The sequence below is a fragment of the Amblyraja radiata genome, chromosome 2, assembly GCF_010909765.2.
Source record: "Amblyraja radiata isolate CabotCenter1 chromosome 2, sAmbRad1.1.pri, whole genome shotgun sequence".
Taxonomy (NCBI): Eukaryota; Metazoa; Chordata; class Chondrichthyes; order Rajiformes; family Rajidae; genus Amblyraja; species Amblyraja radiata.
Window position 1 is genome coordinate 45168569 of NC_045957.1, and position 15352 is coordinate 45183920.

At 37.3% G+C, this 15352-nt stretch overlaps 1 protein-coding gene across 3 annotated transcripts in view; it reads left to right on the forward strand.

The window, feature by feature from the left end:
- The window catches only part of thsd7a (thrombospondin type 1 domain containing 7A), a 371495-nt gene extending 356608 nt beyond the window's left edge, over positions 1-14887 (forward strand). For 2 of the 3 annotated variants that reach the window (XM_033045698.1, XM_033045709.1), the window contains exons 27-28: positions 10320-10407; positions 12625-14887. In XM_033045698.1, the coding sequence (XP_032901589.1) occupies positions 10320-10407; positions 12625-12709 (173 nt within the window). In that variant the 3' untranslated portion in view covers positions 12710-14887. The remainder of the gene's footprint in view (positions 1-10319; positions 10408-12624) is intronic. The other variant, XM_033045715.1, reaches the window with a different exon arrangement.
- The last annotated feature ends 465 nt before the right edge of the window (positions 14888-15352 follow it).

Consider the following 15352-nt stretch of genomic DNA (forward strand, 5'->3'; position numbering starts at 1 on the left):
AAAGGCAAGTTCGGCAATTATCTTCCACTTGTTCTGGCAAGAGTCTACATCCAAATTATTCACCTGCAGAAAAACGTGTTATGTAGAACTCAGTATTGAAGAAAGCCTCCTGAGAAGATGATAAATAAAATAGAAAGATTAAACAAAAACTTACCGTTTGAAGTTTGATCTTTATTTTATGTGAAGTTGAAGTGAGGGATTACGTGAAGAGCCCGCCAGCCCGCATGCACATCAATCTTCAGAGCAACAGTATGAACCACAGACCACTTGCACAAACTTAAGGTATAGAAAGATTAATAACCGTTGAGTTACCGAATGATCTTTATGAGATTCAGGGTTGGGAGTGGAGGGCACGTAATCCCTCACTTCAACTTCTCATAAAATAAAGATCAAACTTCAAAAGGTAAGTTTTTGTTTAATCTTTCTATTTTATATCGAAGTTACGTGAGTGACTACGTGAAGCCTTCAAAGTTCTGTGGTTTCATGCGGTAACCAAATCTGTGTGTGAAACACTTAAACAGATAAACCATAAATGATAGAACAGACATGGGTTATTAACAACATGATGTTAACTTGCATACATGGCCATTGCCCTTAATCGGCCCACAGTCCCAATTGGCTTTGAGTTAGACAATAACTCAAGCAACATTGTTCAGAATTCTATCTGCAATCATCCAGGCATATTCAACAACATGTTATAACTTCTGAAAGCGCACTATGTAAGCCTCCTGCTGTTGCAAGAAGATGATCAAATGAGAATATCCATTCTATTGGCTGCTAATGAGCCACCAGCAATCTCTTGTGGAAAACTATTAAATAACAATGAAGAAACTATCCTTCATCGCATAGGTACTAGCAAGCTCAGTGTACCTATATACATAATAACACCCACAATCTCCGATCTGGTGGGTATGCTGTCAACTCCAAATTATATGCAACCATGCCCGTTTTGCTTTATGAGATCATTCCCATAACAAGCTACCCTCGTGTCAGTTATGACCTGGAGACTGAGCCAAAGATAGAGTAAAGACTGTGTTTTTTGTGCTGAAATCAGTTGTAAAAAGCATAATCAACTTAAAAGATACTGCTCCCATTAGGAATACAGTAGATGAATATCTGCATAATAATTTACTGATATACATTCCACACTACTATGAATCTAGGCTTTTAGAGCGGTCATATAAAAGACACCTTGCATAACGTTAGTCAACAGCGGGTGAATAACCAATCATTTATTGTCCCACTTATGGTGCTATAGAGAATGACAAAGCAGCACAAGCAGTGTCAATTGTGCTATAACATAATCGCTTCATTTTTTTTTATTTTTTTTTTTTAAATAATATTTTTATTAGAAGTAGACATATTATAAATTATAGTTACACATTATAGTAAAAAAACTTTTCATATACATCAGTCATACAATATTAAAAATTTCAATTGTCGATTACTTCTGCTTCTAGTGTTTTTTTTATATAGAAAAAGAGAGAAAGAGAGTATAAAGAGTTACAAATATCAAAAAAAACAAAAAAGGTGGAATGGATTACTTATAATACGTCATTGGAGATAGGTTCGTAGATTATAAAGTATGACTTTTCATCTAATCCTGAGTTCAAGTTTCAGTTGGGTTTTCGTGCTGGGCCAATCTATCCGTCAGATAATTAATGAATGGAGCCCATATTTTATCAAAAAGTTCTTGTTTGTCCATTAAGACAAGTCTAATTCTTTCTAGATATAGGGTCTCCGACATTTCCACAATCCACATTTTAATTGTGGGGGTCGTAGAGCCTTTCCAAAATTTTAATATTAATTTTTTCCCGGTTATTATACTGTAGTCGAGGAAATTTCTTTGGCTTGTTGTGAGTGTTAAACTTTGCTCTGATATTCCAAGTATTATTAATTTTGAGTTTGGATCCAGTTTTGTATTAATAACTTCTGAAATTATTTCAAAAATATCAGTCCAGAAATGTTTAATTTTTATACAATTTGCAAACGTATGTGTTAAATTAGCATCTAGATGTAGACATTTATCACAAATAGGAGAGATTTGTGGAAAGATTCTATTTAGTTTTATTTTATAGTGTAGTCTATGTAAGACTTTAAATTGTATTAAAGCATGTCTGGCATTTAACGACACATTAAGGAGAGTCACCTTTTTTGAGTATAACTCCCCTATTATTACAATATATCTGCCTTCAATATCTTCTATCGTTGATATATGTTTAAAGGGTATACCTTTACGAATTAATATTGCCACCCCTCTAGATTTATGTGAGAATGAGGAGTGGTACGCTTTAGCAATCCATTTTGCTTTCAATCTATGTTGTGCTTCCTTTTTAAGGTGTGTCTCCTGGAGAAATATTATATCTGTTTTCAATGATTTTAAATGAGCTAACACTTTGCCTCTCTTAATAGGTTCATTAATTCCCTTAACATTCCAACTACAGAATTTAATTCCTTCACCCCCAATTTTCCTATTCACGTCTTGCATCTTGTGATTAGAGTGGTTAGAGCAGATGGCTCAGCACACTCAACCCTACCTTATACTCGGACATCAGGTAGATGAGTTTTAAGTCTCGACTGTTTTCCATCCGAACATATCTCCCTAAATAAAATATGTAATTCCACTCCAAATACAAAATATAATATATTATAAGGTAGAAGAGGTAGTAAAAAATTGTATTAGTAATGTGTAAAAGGTTGAAAAAGAAAAAAACTACAACTAAGATTAGTGCAGTTAGTGATAGCCACCCTAATGTGGCTAAGCATCTAAGGACTTCCGTAGCTTTTGGTAAAAAAAAAAAAAATTACTAGCTCCGTACTTAAAAGAAAAGTTTCAAATTCAGTGCAAGCAATTTATGGGGGGGGGGGGGGGGGGAAGGAAAAAATGGTTATATTCCATTAATTATATAATTATTAGTCTCAAATTGAAATGTTAGTCTCGTATAACATAATCATTTGTCAAAGAATAATCAAATTCAAAAATATCAGAGAGAGAACCACTATACATTTTTAATTATAAAATACCTGGATCGCACTTTACTTATATTTCATACTTTTAGTTAATTCTTAGTTGATCCAGTTAGCAATAATTAATGTTAATTAGTATTCATGATTATTAATAGTTGTTAGAAATTAGTACTAAAATGTAAATATTATATATCAGTAGCAAGATATTTGCCCAATTCTTGTTGCAGATTTTGGGCAGCTCTTAAATATAATTGTTTAGAGTTTAGAGTTCCATATCTTCTCTGCGGGATAACAATATCCAGGTAAGTGTTGAGTGTTGAATATTATTCAATCTTCGGTCTTATCCTCGATACTCTTGGCGAATTCAAGTGCTTCTGTGTGCTTGATGAAGAAGTGTTCCTTCTTCTCGTAGGTAACTCTTAATGTTGCGGGGTATAACAGTCCGTATCTCAAATTTTTTATGTTCTTCAGTATTCTTCTTGTTTCTGTAAACAACGCTCTCTTCTTGGCAACTTCCACAGGATAATCTCTAAATATACTAATCTTATCTCCTTCAAATACGAGATTTCTGCTTTGGACAATTTTCTTCATCATATCATCCAAAACATGGTCATATTGCACCTTCACTATCAGTTGTCTTGGAGGGGCGCCCTCCCTTGGGCGACGTCTCGATACTCTATGCGCTCGGGCAAGTAATGGTGCTTGATCCAGGTTCAAGACATTTTTCAGTAGCTCTGCAGCAAATTCACGGGGGTCACGACTCCCCTCTCTGCCTTCCTGGACGCCCACGATTCTTAAATTCTGACGCCTCTGTCGTCCCTCCAAGTCAGTACATTTTTCGGTTATTTGATGCAATAACTTTGATAGGCGTTTGTTCTCGGCGATAAGTTTTTTTGTAGTTTCGGTGCATGTCTCAGCAATTTCCTCTAGTTCCTTCACAATCTCTTAGTGTTGATTTAATGTCTGGAGGATAGGTTCCAACTTAGAATCAAATCTAGATTCCATCGAATTCAGTTTATCATTTACTTCTTCAATATTTTGAGTCAGATTTTCTTCTATATTTAATTTCCAGTCTTCCAGAACTTCATGTACAGTATCTGTAACCTCTTCTTTAATTTGTTCTTTAATTTCATTTTTAAAAGATTTCAGCTCTTCCTTGAAGTTCTAAGATTTTTTAGTTCTTCCATTAAATTAGAGATTTCCTGTGCAAGAAAATGTTTCAATTCTTCCATTTCAGTCTTTTTCTTCTTTGAGATATCTTCTTGGGATGCTGTTAAAACTGAGGCCGAGGCTTCAGTTGGGCCTACCTCTTTAGCCCTGCCGGTTTTTATCGCCTTGGGAGGGGGAGTATGCTGTGTCGACATACTGCTGGTGTCGCGCGCCTGATTACGTCACGAACTTACTGCAAACAATCGGTGCTGTTTTCAGCAGGTAGGACCTGTCTTTTTCCCCCGTTTTTAGCGGGTTTTTCCCGGAGCTAGTTGGCGCGAGTCTCTCCTACTCCATAGCGCCACCAGAAGTGGCTTCTCTAATCGCTTCTCTAAACCCAAACTGAAAGAAACACAAACCTCTGCTACTTCCGTTTAAAAGTAGCTCACATGTCTTGTTCACAAACTTCCTAAACAATCGTGCAGAGCTAGCTGCCCGAAAAATAGGCTGAACTAACCATGACTCATGACTTAGAGTAAATAGGAGCTTCTTTCAGTCGCCTTTACCATGGACACTCTGAATGAGTAGGCAAAATTGGCACTATTAAATTTCTTGTTGCCTCATCCTTAATATCATAAGAGGCATCTACTGATAAAACCCCTGAGTCTTATCAGATACAAACTTTGCATGTCGTCTATGAACTCCATGACACAATGCCCTTTTGATCTGAGTAGGGCAGCATTAGCTTTGGAATCTTTGTAAATAACCTAGGCCTGAAGACAACCCCTAGGTAGAGCATAAACTTTCCACCAGTGGCTTTGTTATCAAAACACCAGATATATCTGTGCCTCTGATGTATAGATATGGCAAAGTATGCATCTTCAAGATCGATTGAGGCCCTAATCCAGCTGAAAGACAATTATCCATCTTAAACTGGGTAACCAAACACATGATCAGACTAGCCAAATCCTAACCTGATTTGGCATGCTCCACTTTTCTGCAACATTGAGAAATATCAGAAATATACCCCTCTTGTTCTTGGGCAGACTACTCATCCTTTGTGGGACATCTCTGATTCCACTTGGATAACCATCGTTTCCTCTATAGACCGTACGGACGGATATTTTTTGGCTTCTCTTGCTGCGGAAGATGCATTTATCTATTTATTTATTTATTTATTTTGCTCATAACATATAATCAGATCCTTATGACTAGAGCTGAAACACAACATCCACTTGATGTGGGAATACGAGTTCCCTGTCTACTCTTGACTGTCAGAGTCACCAAGAATCCTCAGCCTTTTTCCTCCGAGTGGAAAAATAGCATAATGCAACCCTGAACCAGGAATTGCTCCGCAGTCCTCTGCATGAAACCACCTGTCTCAGTCGCCAGTGTGCGTAACACACCCTTCGACCAGCCACTCAATCAGGAATACTGGTATTGAGAGTCTACAGATTATTATATATTTTTTTTAAATTCACAACATGAACCTGCAAGTCAGATAAAAAATGCTACATGCCAGACCTGCTTTCTGCTACCTATCCCAGAGAGGATGGCAAAGATGTTTCCAATGAACTGACAACTCTACTAACTGAGCTGAAAGAATTAAGCATGTGTTGAGGGAAACCTCAAACTACCTCACTCTACTGAGCAGCCTGATAACCTCAATTACAGATGTTGAGGCAGTACTTCCCAGGTCAATATGTTCCATATGGCCAGCCAGTTCCAAGATGGTCTACCCTGAACCAGGGTTGCCGAGCTGTTCCTACTTGGAACTTATGGAGGTTGCTATGCAAGGCACCCTGCCAATGTCTCTGCATCAACCTGATCTACTCCAGAGACAGTGAAAGGTACTAGACAGCATATGCTGCCAGTAAATTCAAACCTGGGTCGACAGACTGCTCAATTTCGGAGTTTTACGGAGGTTAATAAAGAAACCATACCTGCCAGCGTCTCTGAGCCCAGGTCGACCTGCTTGTTGGTGCTTAAGCGAAGTTCCATTTGCAGACCCTGTCTGACCACATCTTCAGCCCCACGCTTGCTAAACAGCTCATTTCCAGAGCTCAAAAGCGATATTGCTGTGCAAGGCACGCCTGTCAGCATTTCTGAGCCCAATGGAATAGACTACTTCTTCCGCTTACAGCCTCTTTAGAGCTTTGCTGGAGCTTTACTGTACAGGTCATACTACCAGTTATTCCCAGCCTGGTTTGACAGGCAGCTCCTTCGACACCTTCTGCTCCTTCGGAGCCTTACTGAATAGGCCACGCCTGCCATAACTCCGAACCTGCCTCGCCAGGCTACTCCTGCGGCCTTCTGCCTTTTTTGAAGCCTTTGCTGGAGCTAACTGTTCAGACCGCGCTGCCAGTTTCTCCCAGCCTGGATCGACAGGCTGCTCCTTTGGCCAGCTGCTCCTTCGGAGCCTCAATGGGCCTCACTGGACAGGTCACGCCTGCCTTTACTGCAAGCCTGGTTCAACAAGCTGTTCTTGCGAGGCCAGCTAGTGATTCCCGACTGCTTCTTTCCGGAGCTTCAATGGTGCTTCCTGCTCCTGAGTTCAGGGTTGCGTTATAATATCTCCCGGTCAGAAAAAGGGAAGCAATACCTGGCTCAGTGTTGCGTTATATTCCTGTTCAGTCACCTATGTAAGAATCTCCAACACTCCCCTCTTCTGAGCGGGAAATAATATAACGCAACCCTTAGCCGGCAGCCGCTATTTATAGCCGTCAGCTCCTGCTGAGCCTCCACGGCGGCAGCTGCACAGGCTGTGCCAGTGTCTCCGGGCCCGCTGCCCCAATATTCGGAGCAGTGGCCCGTTCCTGAAAGAAAATGGTCCCCTTACCTGTCGGAGCAGTTTCAAACTGCTCCGATTCTCGCGTCATGCATCGACGTATTGACGCGCATGTGGGCTGGCGGGCTCTTCACGTAGTCACTCACCATGACAGAAGGGAGAGGAGTTGTACAATTTGATAGCCACAGGGAAGAAGGATCTCCTGTGGCTTTCTGACTTGCATCTTGGTGGAACCAGTATGTTGTTGAAGTTAATCCTCAGGTTGACCAGTGTGTCATGGAGGGGGTGAGCTGTATTGCACAGGATGTTCCACAATTTGAGGACCACCTCCCATGAATCCAACAATTCTGACTTATTAGCTACAGGTGATCCTAAACCTCAAGAAAACTCATTCCCATTCCCATCCTGTCTTTTGCATCTTTCACGATTACAACAAACTACAGCGTAAGATTGAGGTACAGCATCTCATCTTCCATCCAGGCTTGTTACGGTTCTCAGGACTAAACATTGTTTTCAACTGTTTTGGAATACAAACCCTTCCAGTTTATATCAGAATTGGCAAAGTTCTGATGAAAGGTCATCAAAGTGTAACATTAACTCTGTTCTTCTCTCTCCACAGATGCTGCTTGACCAACTGAGCATTTGCAGCATTCTCTTTTATTTCAGATTGCCAGCAATCTCTGATCTATACTTCACAGCTCCATCCCTGTTTTCTTCCTTCTTTTCTGTTCTCATTAATTTTTCTTTCTATCTCCTCTCAACACAACATCTGTGAAAACTAAGAGTTCACCACCCTTGCTCATGCAGCAACACTACCAATTGTGTCAGTTAGTCTCTCTTGGCCTCCACTTTACCACAGTCATTCCTTTTAATCTCTCCAATTCTTTCCCTGCTCTGCAATAGTACACATCTTTGATTTCTAATGTTTGCTAGTTCTGATGAAAGATCTTGATCTTAAATGTTAGCTTTGTTTCGCTTTCCATAGATGTTGTCCGACTGCCAGCCCTTTCTAGTTTTACAAATGCAGACTTCTGTTTTTCAAAGATATGCAGCGAATAAATGAATAGATAAATATCCTTGCATCTCTCTGCATTTTAACAATTATTGCCGATTTATCTATACAGAGTATGTTTTTTAAAGCATTGGCAGTAACTTAAGTCTTCGAACATTGTGACAGTCAAACGTTCTGGGTTTGCACAGATAATGGAATTCCAGTAGGTTGCATTAAAATGTTGCAGTGTGATTTGAATGTTTGTCAGTGGGTAAACCTGGCTGCACATCTGAGTGTCTCTGTGCATGTGGATGTGTCATTTTGTGTATGTGTGCCGTTAAGATTTTCCCATATATGTCTGATTGTCTATGCACGCATTGGTATATGTGTATGCATCAGCGTGTGTACGTGTCATATTATTCATGATAAATTCAGATCCCAATAGTAACTGGATGCTTTGATTGCAGTTAGAACTATGGAAAATTAGGCCAATTGTATTATTTTCCTCGACGTTAAATCAAGGGAACGTCAATCGATCCATTTTGTGATATCCCACACTTAACCCACCTTAGTTTCACATTCGAGCAGGATTTGTTTTTCTTTTGCTATGATTAATAGTAAGAAATGGTATCCTATCATAAATCCTAAGTGAATCTTTATTTATTGAAATATTACTTTTAAATGATTAAAAACATATTTTTTGTAGATCAAATTATGTTTAAAACAGCATTAATGGAGTGGGATGCCATTTAAATCTCATGTGTACATTCGGCAATATTACAATGATTTACAGAGGTGTATTATGATTTTCATTACAACTTGAAAAACCAGGCTAATTTAAAAAAAAAACAGAATATCCTGTGAAAAATAAAGTTTAAAAACCAGATCCAATCTATCCCTGCCATAAGTGTCAACTGAAATTTTCAAAATATGTGTTTGAACAAATTCAACCAGCTGCCATTCTGTGCCTTAGAGCATACCCAGGCTTCTGCTTCTGAATTAAAACTAGGCCACAGCTGGTTAAAAGCTTGTAGGGTGAAAATTCTTGAATGAAAATATTTCAGATTGGAATATATGACTTGGAAAGTATTAAGATGATTCACACAGTCATCCAGAACCCAATCTTCTGCCAAAGTCTTGGAACAGTGATTATTTTGCATGCATTCATTGTAATTAATTGAAGATTACAATGGTCTTGTCATTCAATCCTTTCTCCTGTGCATTTGAATGCTTTATCTAAGCAACCATAGCAACTTAAACTAATATAAAGCAGTCAGATTGTGAGATTGTCCCTCACAAACCGTGGCCTTTGGGAGCCATAGACTTTGATTCACTTCAAGTAACCGTAATCAGTGCTCTCAAGCTATTGATAGTTCTCAACCAATTTATCACAATTTCACCCTACATGTCCAGTGATCAACATAACCATTGGTAATTGGATTCTGCTTTCTTATTACAAACACTTAAGTCATCTGAGTGTCACCATTATTTGTTAATGTTTATACACACAATGTTATCGCCACTGTGCTTTTAATTAGTGAGAGATCACCGTCTACAATAAATAAAGTTCATGCAGTAAAAATCGCTTCTAATCTGTTGTGTCATGGCATGACATCTGTTGTGCAGGAGGTACTCAATCCATCAATTTCCATTGGAGATAATAAAACATTCAAGAAGCAAATTATTGGATGAATGGTTGAATATGTGAAGTGACTTAATGACAGTTAACTTAAAACAAAAGGCTACATCATCTTTGATTAATTAAATGTTGATGCTTTTATCATCTTAAAGGTAATGTTTCATCACAATCAACAAACAATTTTGTTGAGTATTTTGACTTGCATCCTGCAAGGAACTAAAGTCCACAAATTATATTTTAACATATATCAAAGTAAAACACCAATTTACAAGATTGTGTGTGCATTGAAAGAAAAGTTGCTGTGTAAGATGTTATTATAGGGCCCTCAGTTGGAAGGGAGATGAACTGCTGGTGGGTTCATACTTGTGGCTTACTAATTCCCATAAACTGATTATATTATTCATGTATCCCTACATATACTAAGATGAAGATTGCTGGTTCTGATCCTCAATATCACAGAATGGATCCGGGTGGGAAATGAGACAGCGCAATGTAAATACAGCAATGATCTTTATATACCCTAACCATGCACTTTTAAAAAGTGATTGAATGTACCAGATTGTGTCATCAAGAATTTGGATACATCAGTTCCTTTCTTGAAATAGTGTGAAAATAAAGTAGGAGATATGGTAACAAGAGAACTATTATAATGCAAAGGTGGTAGCACATTGCTAATTTTGTTTCAAAATAAATTTACATCTCCAGGCTACTGCCCACACTCAGTTGTAGATTAGAGAATCTCTGTATTCATTGTTAAAAGTTAACAAGCTATCTTTGCTTTTTAGATGGGAAGCTGAAAACATGGGTTTATGGTGTTGCAGCAGGAGGTTTTGTCTTAATAATCTTCATTGTCTCTATGATCTATCTAGCCTGGTAAGTTTGTGGTGATGTCCCATGCAGTTGAAATTATATAGATATAGCAATATACTGTAGGTATGAAGAATTAAGTATTTGTACTGTGTGCGTGTCCAACTTATTGAATTTCCACTTTCTATTGAAAATAACTTTCCTTAGGTGGCATACAACTTCCTTTGTAAATCACCAAAACTTGCGCATTAAAAAGTAGTTTGCATCATAATACAGCTATAAATAAAAGTGAAAAAAAAGCATGCACATTATCTATATATCTATCTGTTCACACATTGTATGTATGTGTGTGTGCACATGCATATATAATCTCTCTTCCTCAGACACACACCTTCATGATCCAGCCAAACTTCTGTTCTCAGTAAACAAATCCATGTTGTGCTGCAGCCAGGGAATGTGGTTAAATTGTATTTAAACCAGAATTAGCTTCAGAAATAAGCTTTAGCCATATTGAAAGATACGAGTTGAATTTTATCAAGTACAATAATTTCTTTAATCTTTTTCAATTGCTTGTGCTAACAACTAATTGACTTATGGCTTACTGATTTCTGACTGACATTAAGGCAGAACTATGTTATAATTGCAAATTGAATTAAACATTGCTTGGACAAGTATCAATATTATAGTTCCATAGAGCTCACAGCTGCAATGAACACAAGAAATCACTCGCAATTCCAAGTTTCGCCTTCCAGTGTAGATTTTGTAATTGGCTCACATGGTAAGCATAGTGTGATCACAATATCTCCTTCATTGTTGGAATCTGAAACACATCAAGCCAAGAATGGCTCTGGTGACATGAATGTCATGAAATTTGCACTGTAAGTATTATTTTCTTCTTGCTGAGCAGGTACAGAGTCTATAGAAACAAGGAACTGCAGATGCTGGGTTACATAAATGAATACAAGGTGCTGGAGTAACTCAGCGGGTCAAACAGCATCTCTGGAGGATATGGATAGGTAACGTTTTGGGTCGGGGCCCTTCTTCAATCTGAAGGGTCCCGACCTGAGACATCATCAATGCATGTTCTCTAGAGATGCTGCCTAACCCGCTGAGTTACTCCAGCATTGTGTCTTTTTTAGGTAACGGTGTTTCTTAAATTGTATTTAGATTATTGTTAAAAAAAATCCACATTTTTTCATGTCACCGCTTACGAGCAGCATGCAAATTGAGATGTGTGGAAAGATGTATATTTGATCTCTATTTCTACTGAACAGCAAGCACTCTCTGATCACATGTTACAGAAGATAAGATGCACTCTGAACATGGAGCAACCTTCACACTACCTAAAGCACCTGCCTGAACTCCCAACCTCAGAGTTCATCACTTCTACTGCATTTGGAAAATCTTAATTACCTGACACAATCATATTTATTTGGGACGAGAATCTCTCATTAAGATAATTTTTGATGTGGTAGAATTGTTAATTAAGCAGAATGACAACCAAGTTCATCTGTTTCAAGATTCAAGATCTATATCAAGATCTAGCAGTACATTGGGGCAGCTGGTAGAGCTGCAGCCACACAGCACCAGAAACCTGGGTTCAATCCTGATCTCGGGTGCTGTCTGTGTGGAGTTTGCATGTTCTTGCTGTGACCATGGGGGCTTTGGCCAGATGCTCTGGTTTCTTCCCACATTCCAAAGACGTGCAGGCTTTTAGGTTAATTGACTTCTGAAAAATTGCCCCAAGTGTATAAGGAGTGGATGCGAAAGTGGGATAACATAGAACTAGTGTGAATGAGTGATCGATGGCCAACATGGACTTGGTGGGCCGAAAGGCCTGTTTCCATGCTGTATCTCTAAATATAAATGAAACAAAATTGGCTCAAGATTCCAGCATCTGATTCAAGCATCTGCAGTTCATTGTGCCTAAATTAATCTATTTTCTAGCGTATTAAATCATTGATAATTTAATGGCAAAATTCTGGATGTAACATCTCTTTGACCAAAGAGTCTTTATCAAGGCAGTTTATTCAAATTGATTTGAATGCTACAGGGACATCCTGCAGAGCTCAGTCAATGCACTTGCTTTTACACTTGTTATTATTATCCACCTCTAACTGAGGAACAGTAAAACCATTTAAATATCGCCTACATTGTACCTGCTGCGATCAGCTAAATTAAAAATGACACAGAAATTCTTCTTGTGTATATTACATATGAATTATTTGAACAAATGTATTTATAGATTATTAGTAACTCGTCTTTGCCTTTCCTTCTTTGTAGCAAAAAGCCCAAAAAACCACAGAGAAAACAAAATAACAAACTGAAACCTTTGACCTTGGCCTATGATGGAGATGCTGACATGTAAACTCTTTTATTGCTTGTTGGACATCTCCTTATTTTTCTCGTCACTCAAAAATATAACGTGCAGCTTTGTATGTCCAGACTTTAGTCCATTATAGAATTCTGTGACAGTGTGCCAGATTCTATAGCACTGTGACATTTTCAAGGAGGAGATGAAAAAATGTGCCACAAGATGTCATTCTCGGTATAATGCAGGACCTCAAATGATACACTTACCAAACTATAGCAAGGTAAATCCTTGATACGATGCTAAAGAACTATCTTACATTGCGGCAAAAGTAAACCTTTTACTTTTATCTGAATGACATTGAAATGCCAACTACATTAGAATTGAAAAGTAAACGTGCATCTTCAAATAATTGCTATTTGCTTAATAACCTTGTATCAAAACCTTGTATCGAAAGCTGCCTGTGTGAAAAAGATCAACATCAATGACAGGAATCAAATGGAAAAACGGGCAAATGTTCACAGTTGTATCGCACATTTAACAGAAAGAAGATCTGATGGATTGAGAAGTTAAACTGCAAACCCCAGACAAGAGCAAGTTTCCAAATTTCCTCCTCCCAGTGATAAAAACAGAAGGAGTGGAAATTGATACTTCTGTCAACTGCTTATGGCAAAATTGATATTATGTGCTAGGTCGGAGCAAGAAGGATGGTTGAGTTGCTGGAAGATTTGCACAACTCAATCATCAAAAGTGCAAAATATAGAAGTAAAAATACAGATTAAAATCCTCATCTCAGAACCTGCTAATATATTAACATCTTCAATACTTTGTGCTGCTGAAAATGCTTGTACCTATTAATGATGCAAACGATAAACTTGATTTTCCCAGCTAATGAAATGCTCTCTTGAAATGACTTATGGACAGTGGTCCACAATACTTGATAAAATGAGGCACTTTTTTGCACTATATTAGTGCTGCATGATATGCACTTAACCAATTATCACCCTAGAATTAGTTTCTGCTTTCTTTAAAAAAAAGTGTCTCACGTTGGTAATATTAAGTAGATAGTTTGAAAGAGAGCAAACTAATGTTGTTTACTCATGGATTACAACAACATTGAACTCGGGCAGAATAAAATGGAAGTATTTCATACAGTGTGTGTACATGCATAAATGTGTGTCTAAGATCACTGCAGCTAGTTTGTAAAATGTATCAGTGGTCAGTATAGTTGCAGTGTCGATAGCGATCTAGCTGCATTTTCTGAAATATGTAATTGTTCTGATCTTATGTGCTTATGTTGTGCAAACAGTCCACTGGCTCTTTTGCTAGTTAAATCATTTTATACGGTTTCTCTGTTGTGTCTTTTAAAAGAGCAACATATTTTGGTTATTTTACAATCATTACCAAATGTGAAGAAGAGCACAGACTGCAATTAGTAAAACCTGAAATCCCAATTGGCTAATTAGGACAGCTAACCTGCAGCAAACAAAAACTGCCACAAAATGTAATGCCTCCCATCAAAATTGTTTGAGAAAACTGAAAAATTTGAGGAAAGTAAACATACATTTATTATTATTATTATTATTATTATTATTATTATTATTATTATTATTATTATTATGAATATTATTATATTGCCATTATTTTTTTCAGCAGTCCTTTTTGTATTAAACTCATTATTTTGGTAGTCTGAAACAAATTAAGCAGGAATTTTCTTCCATGTTTAAATATTGTAAAACAAAGAATGAAAGAAAGTTAATCATTGAATGAAGTAACAGAACACTTTAATGTCTTCAAAGTTGTATATGTTTTTAATATCCAGGAAATTATTAACATTTGATTTTGTCAAAATACAAAATATTTATTATGACAGAAATATTTTGGTAAATTTGGCATATTTTTCTGAGGACTTGAATTTATTCACTAAGACAACAAAAAGTTAATTTGCATTTATTTTAAACTGCTGTTAAATATTAAATTATGCTATGTGGTTTGCTAAGAGAACAAACTAATGTTTACAATTGCTAATTCAATGGGAAATTTACTTATATTTCAGAGGGCAAAATAAAAGTGAATTTGCCAGTAGACAGCTGACATCTCTCAGCTTGTTCAAAATTAATAGTCAGGGAAGGAATGTCACCACATATGAAGCTCAGCCCTACAAATGATCTTGCTTTCTTTGCATGTTTCTGAATGAAGGCAACAGCTATCAAAAGGAAATGCTTCTCTCTCATTCCAATGTGTCATTGTTAATTTGTAGATATGCCATTTTTTTTTTTTTTTTAATTATGTGTATTTTCTTTTTTCAAATATGAGGCCAATGTTTATGTATAAGCTCCAAACTTTTGTGGAGGAAAATAAAGCCCAAATTTTATCGCGTAACTATTATACAATTATAACAAAAACGTGGCACGTGCTTTATTGGAGGTTATTGTTTGATAGTATTCATTCTACCTTAAACGTTAAATAAAAAATAATCAAATGTTACTGTGTTCTTGTATTAACCTTGCCATGGCTGTCATTTACAACAATCAACACCTTAGTATTGGTATTGACCACTCTATCTATTTATGTACTACTTTCAGGGAGCTATGGACTTGGACCCGAAGATCCCACTGTTCATCAATACTGTTAAGTGTCATGCCATTAACTGGATACATCCTCCTTACATTTGACCTTACAAAGTGTAACACCTCATGC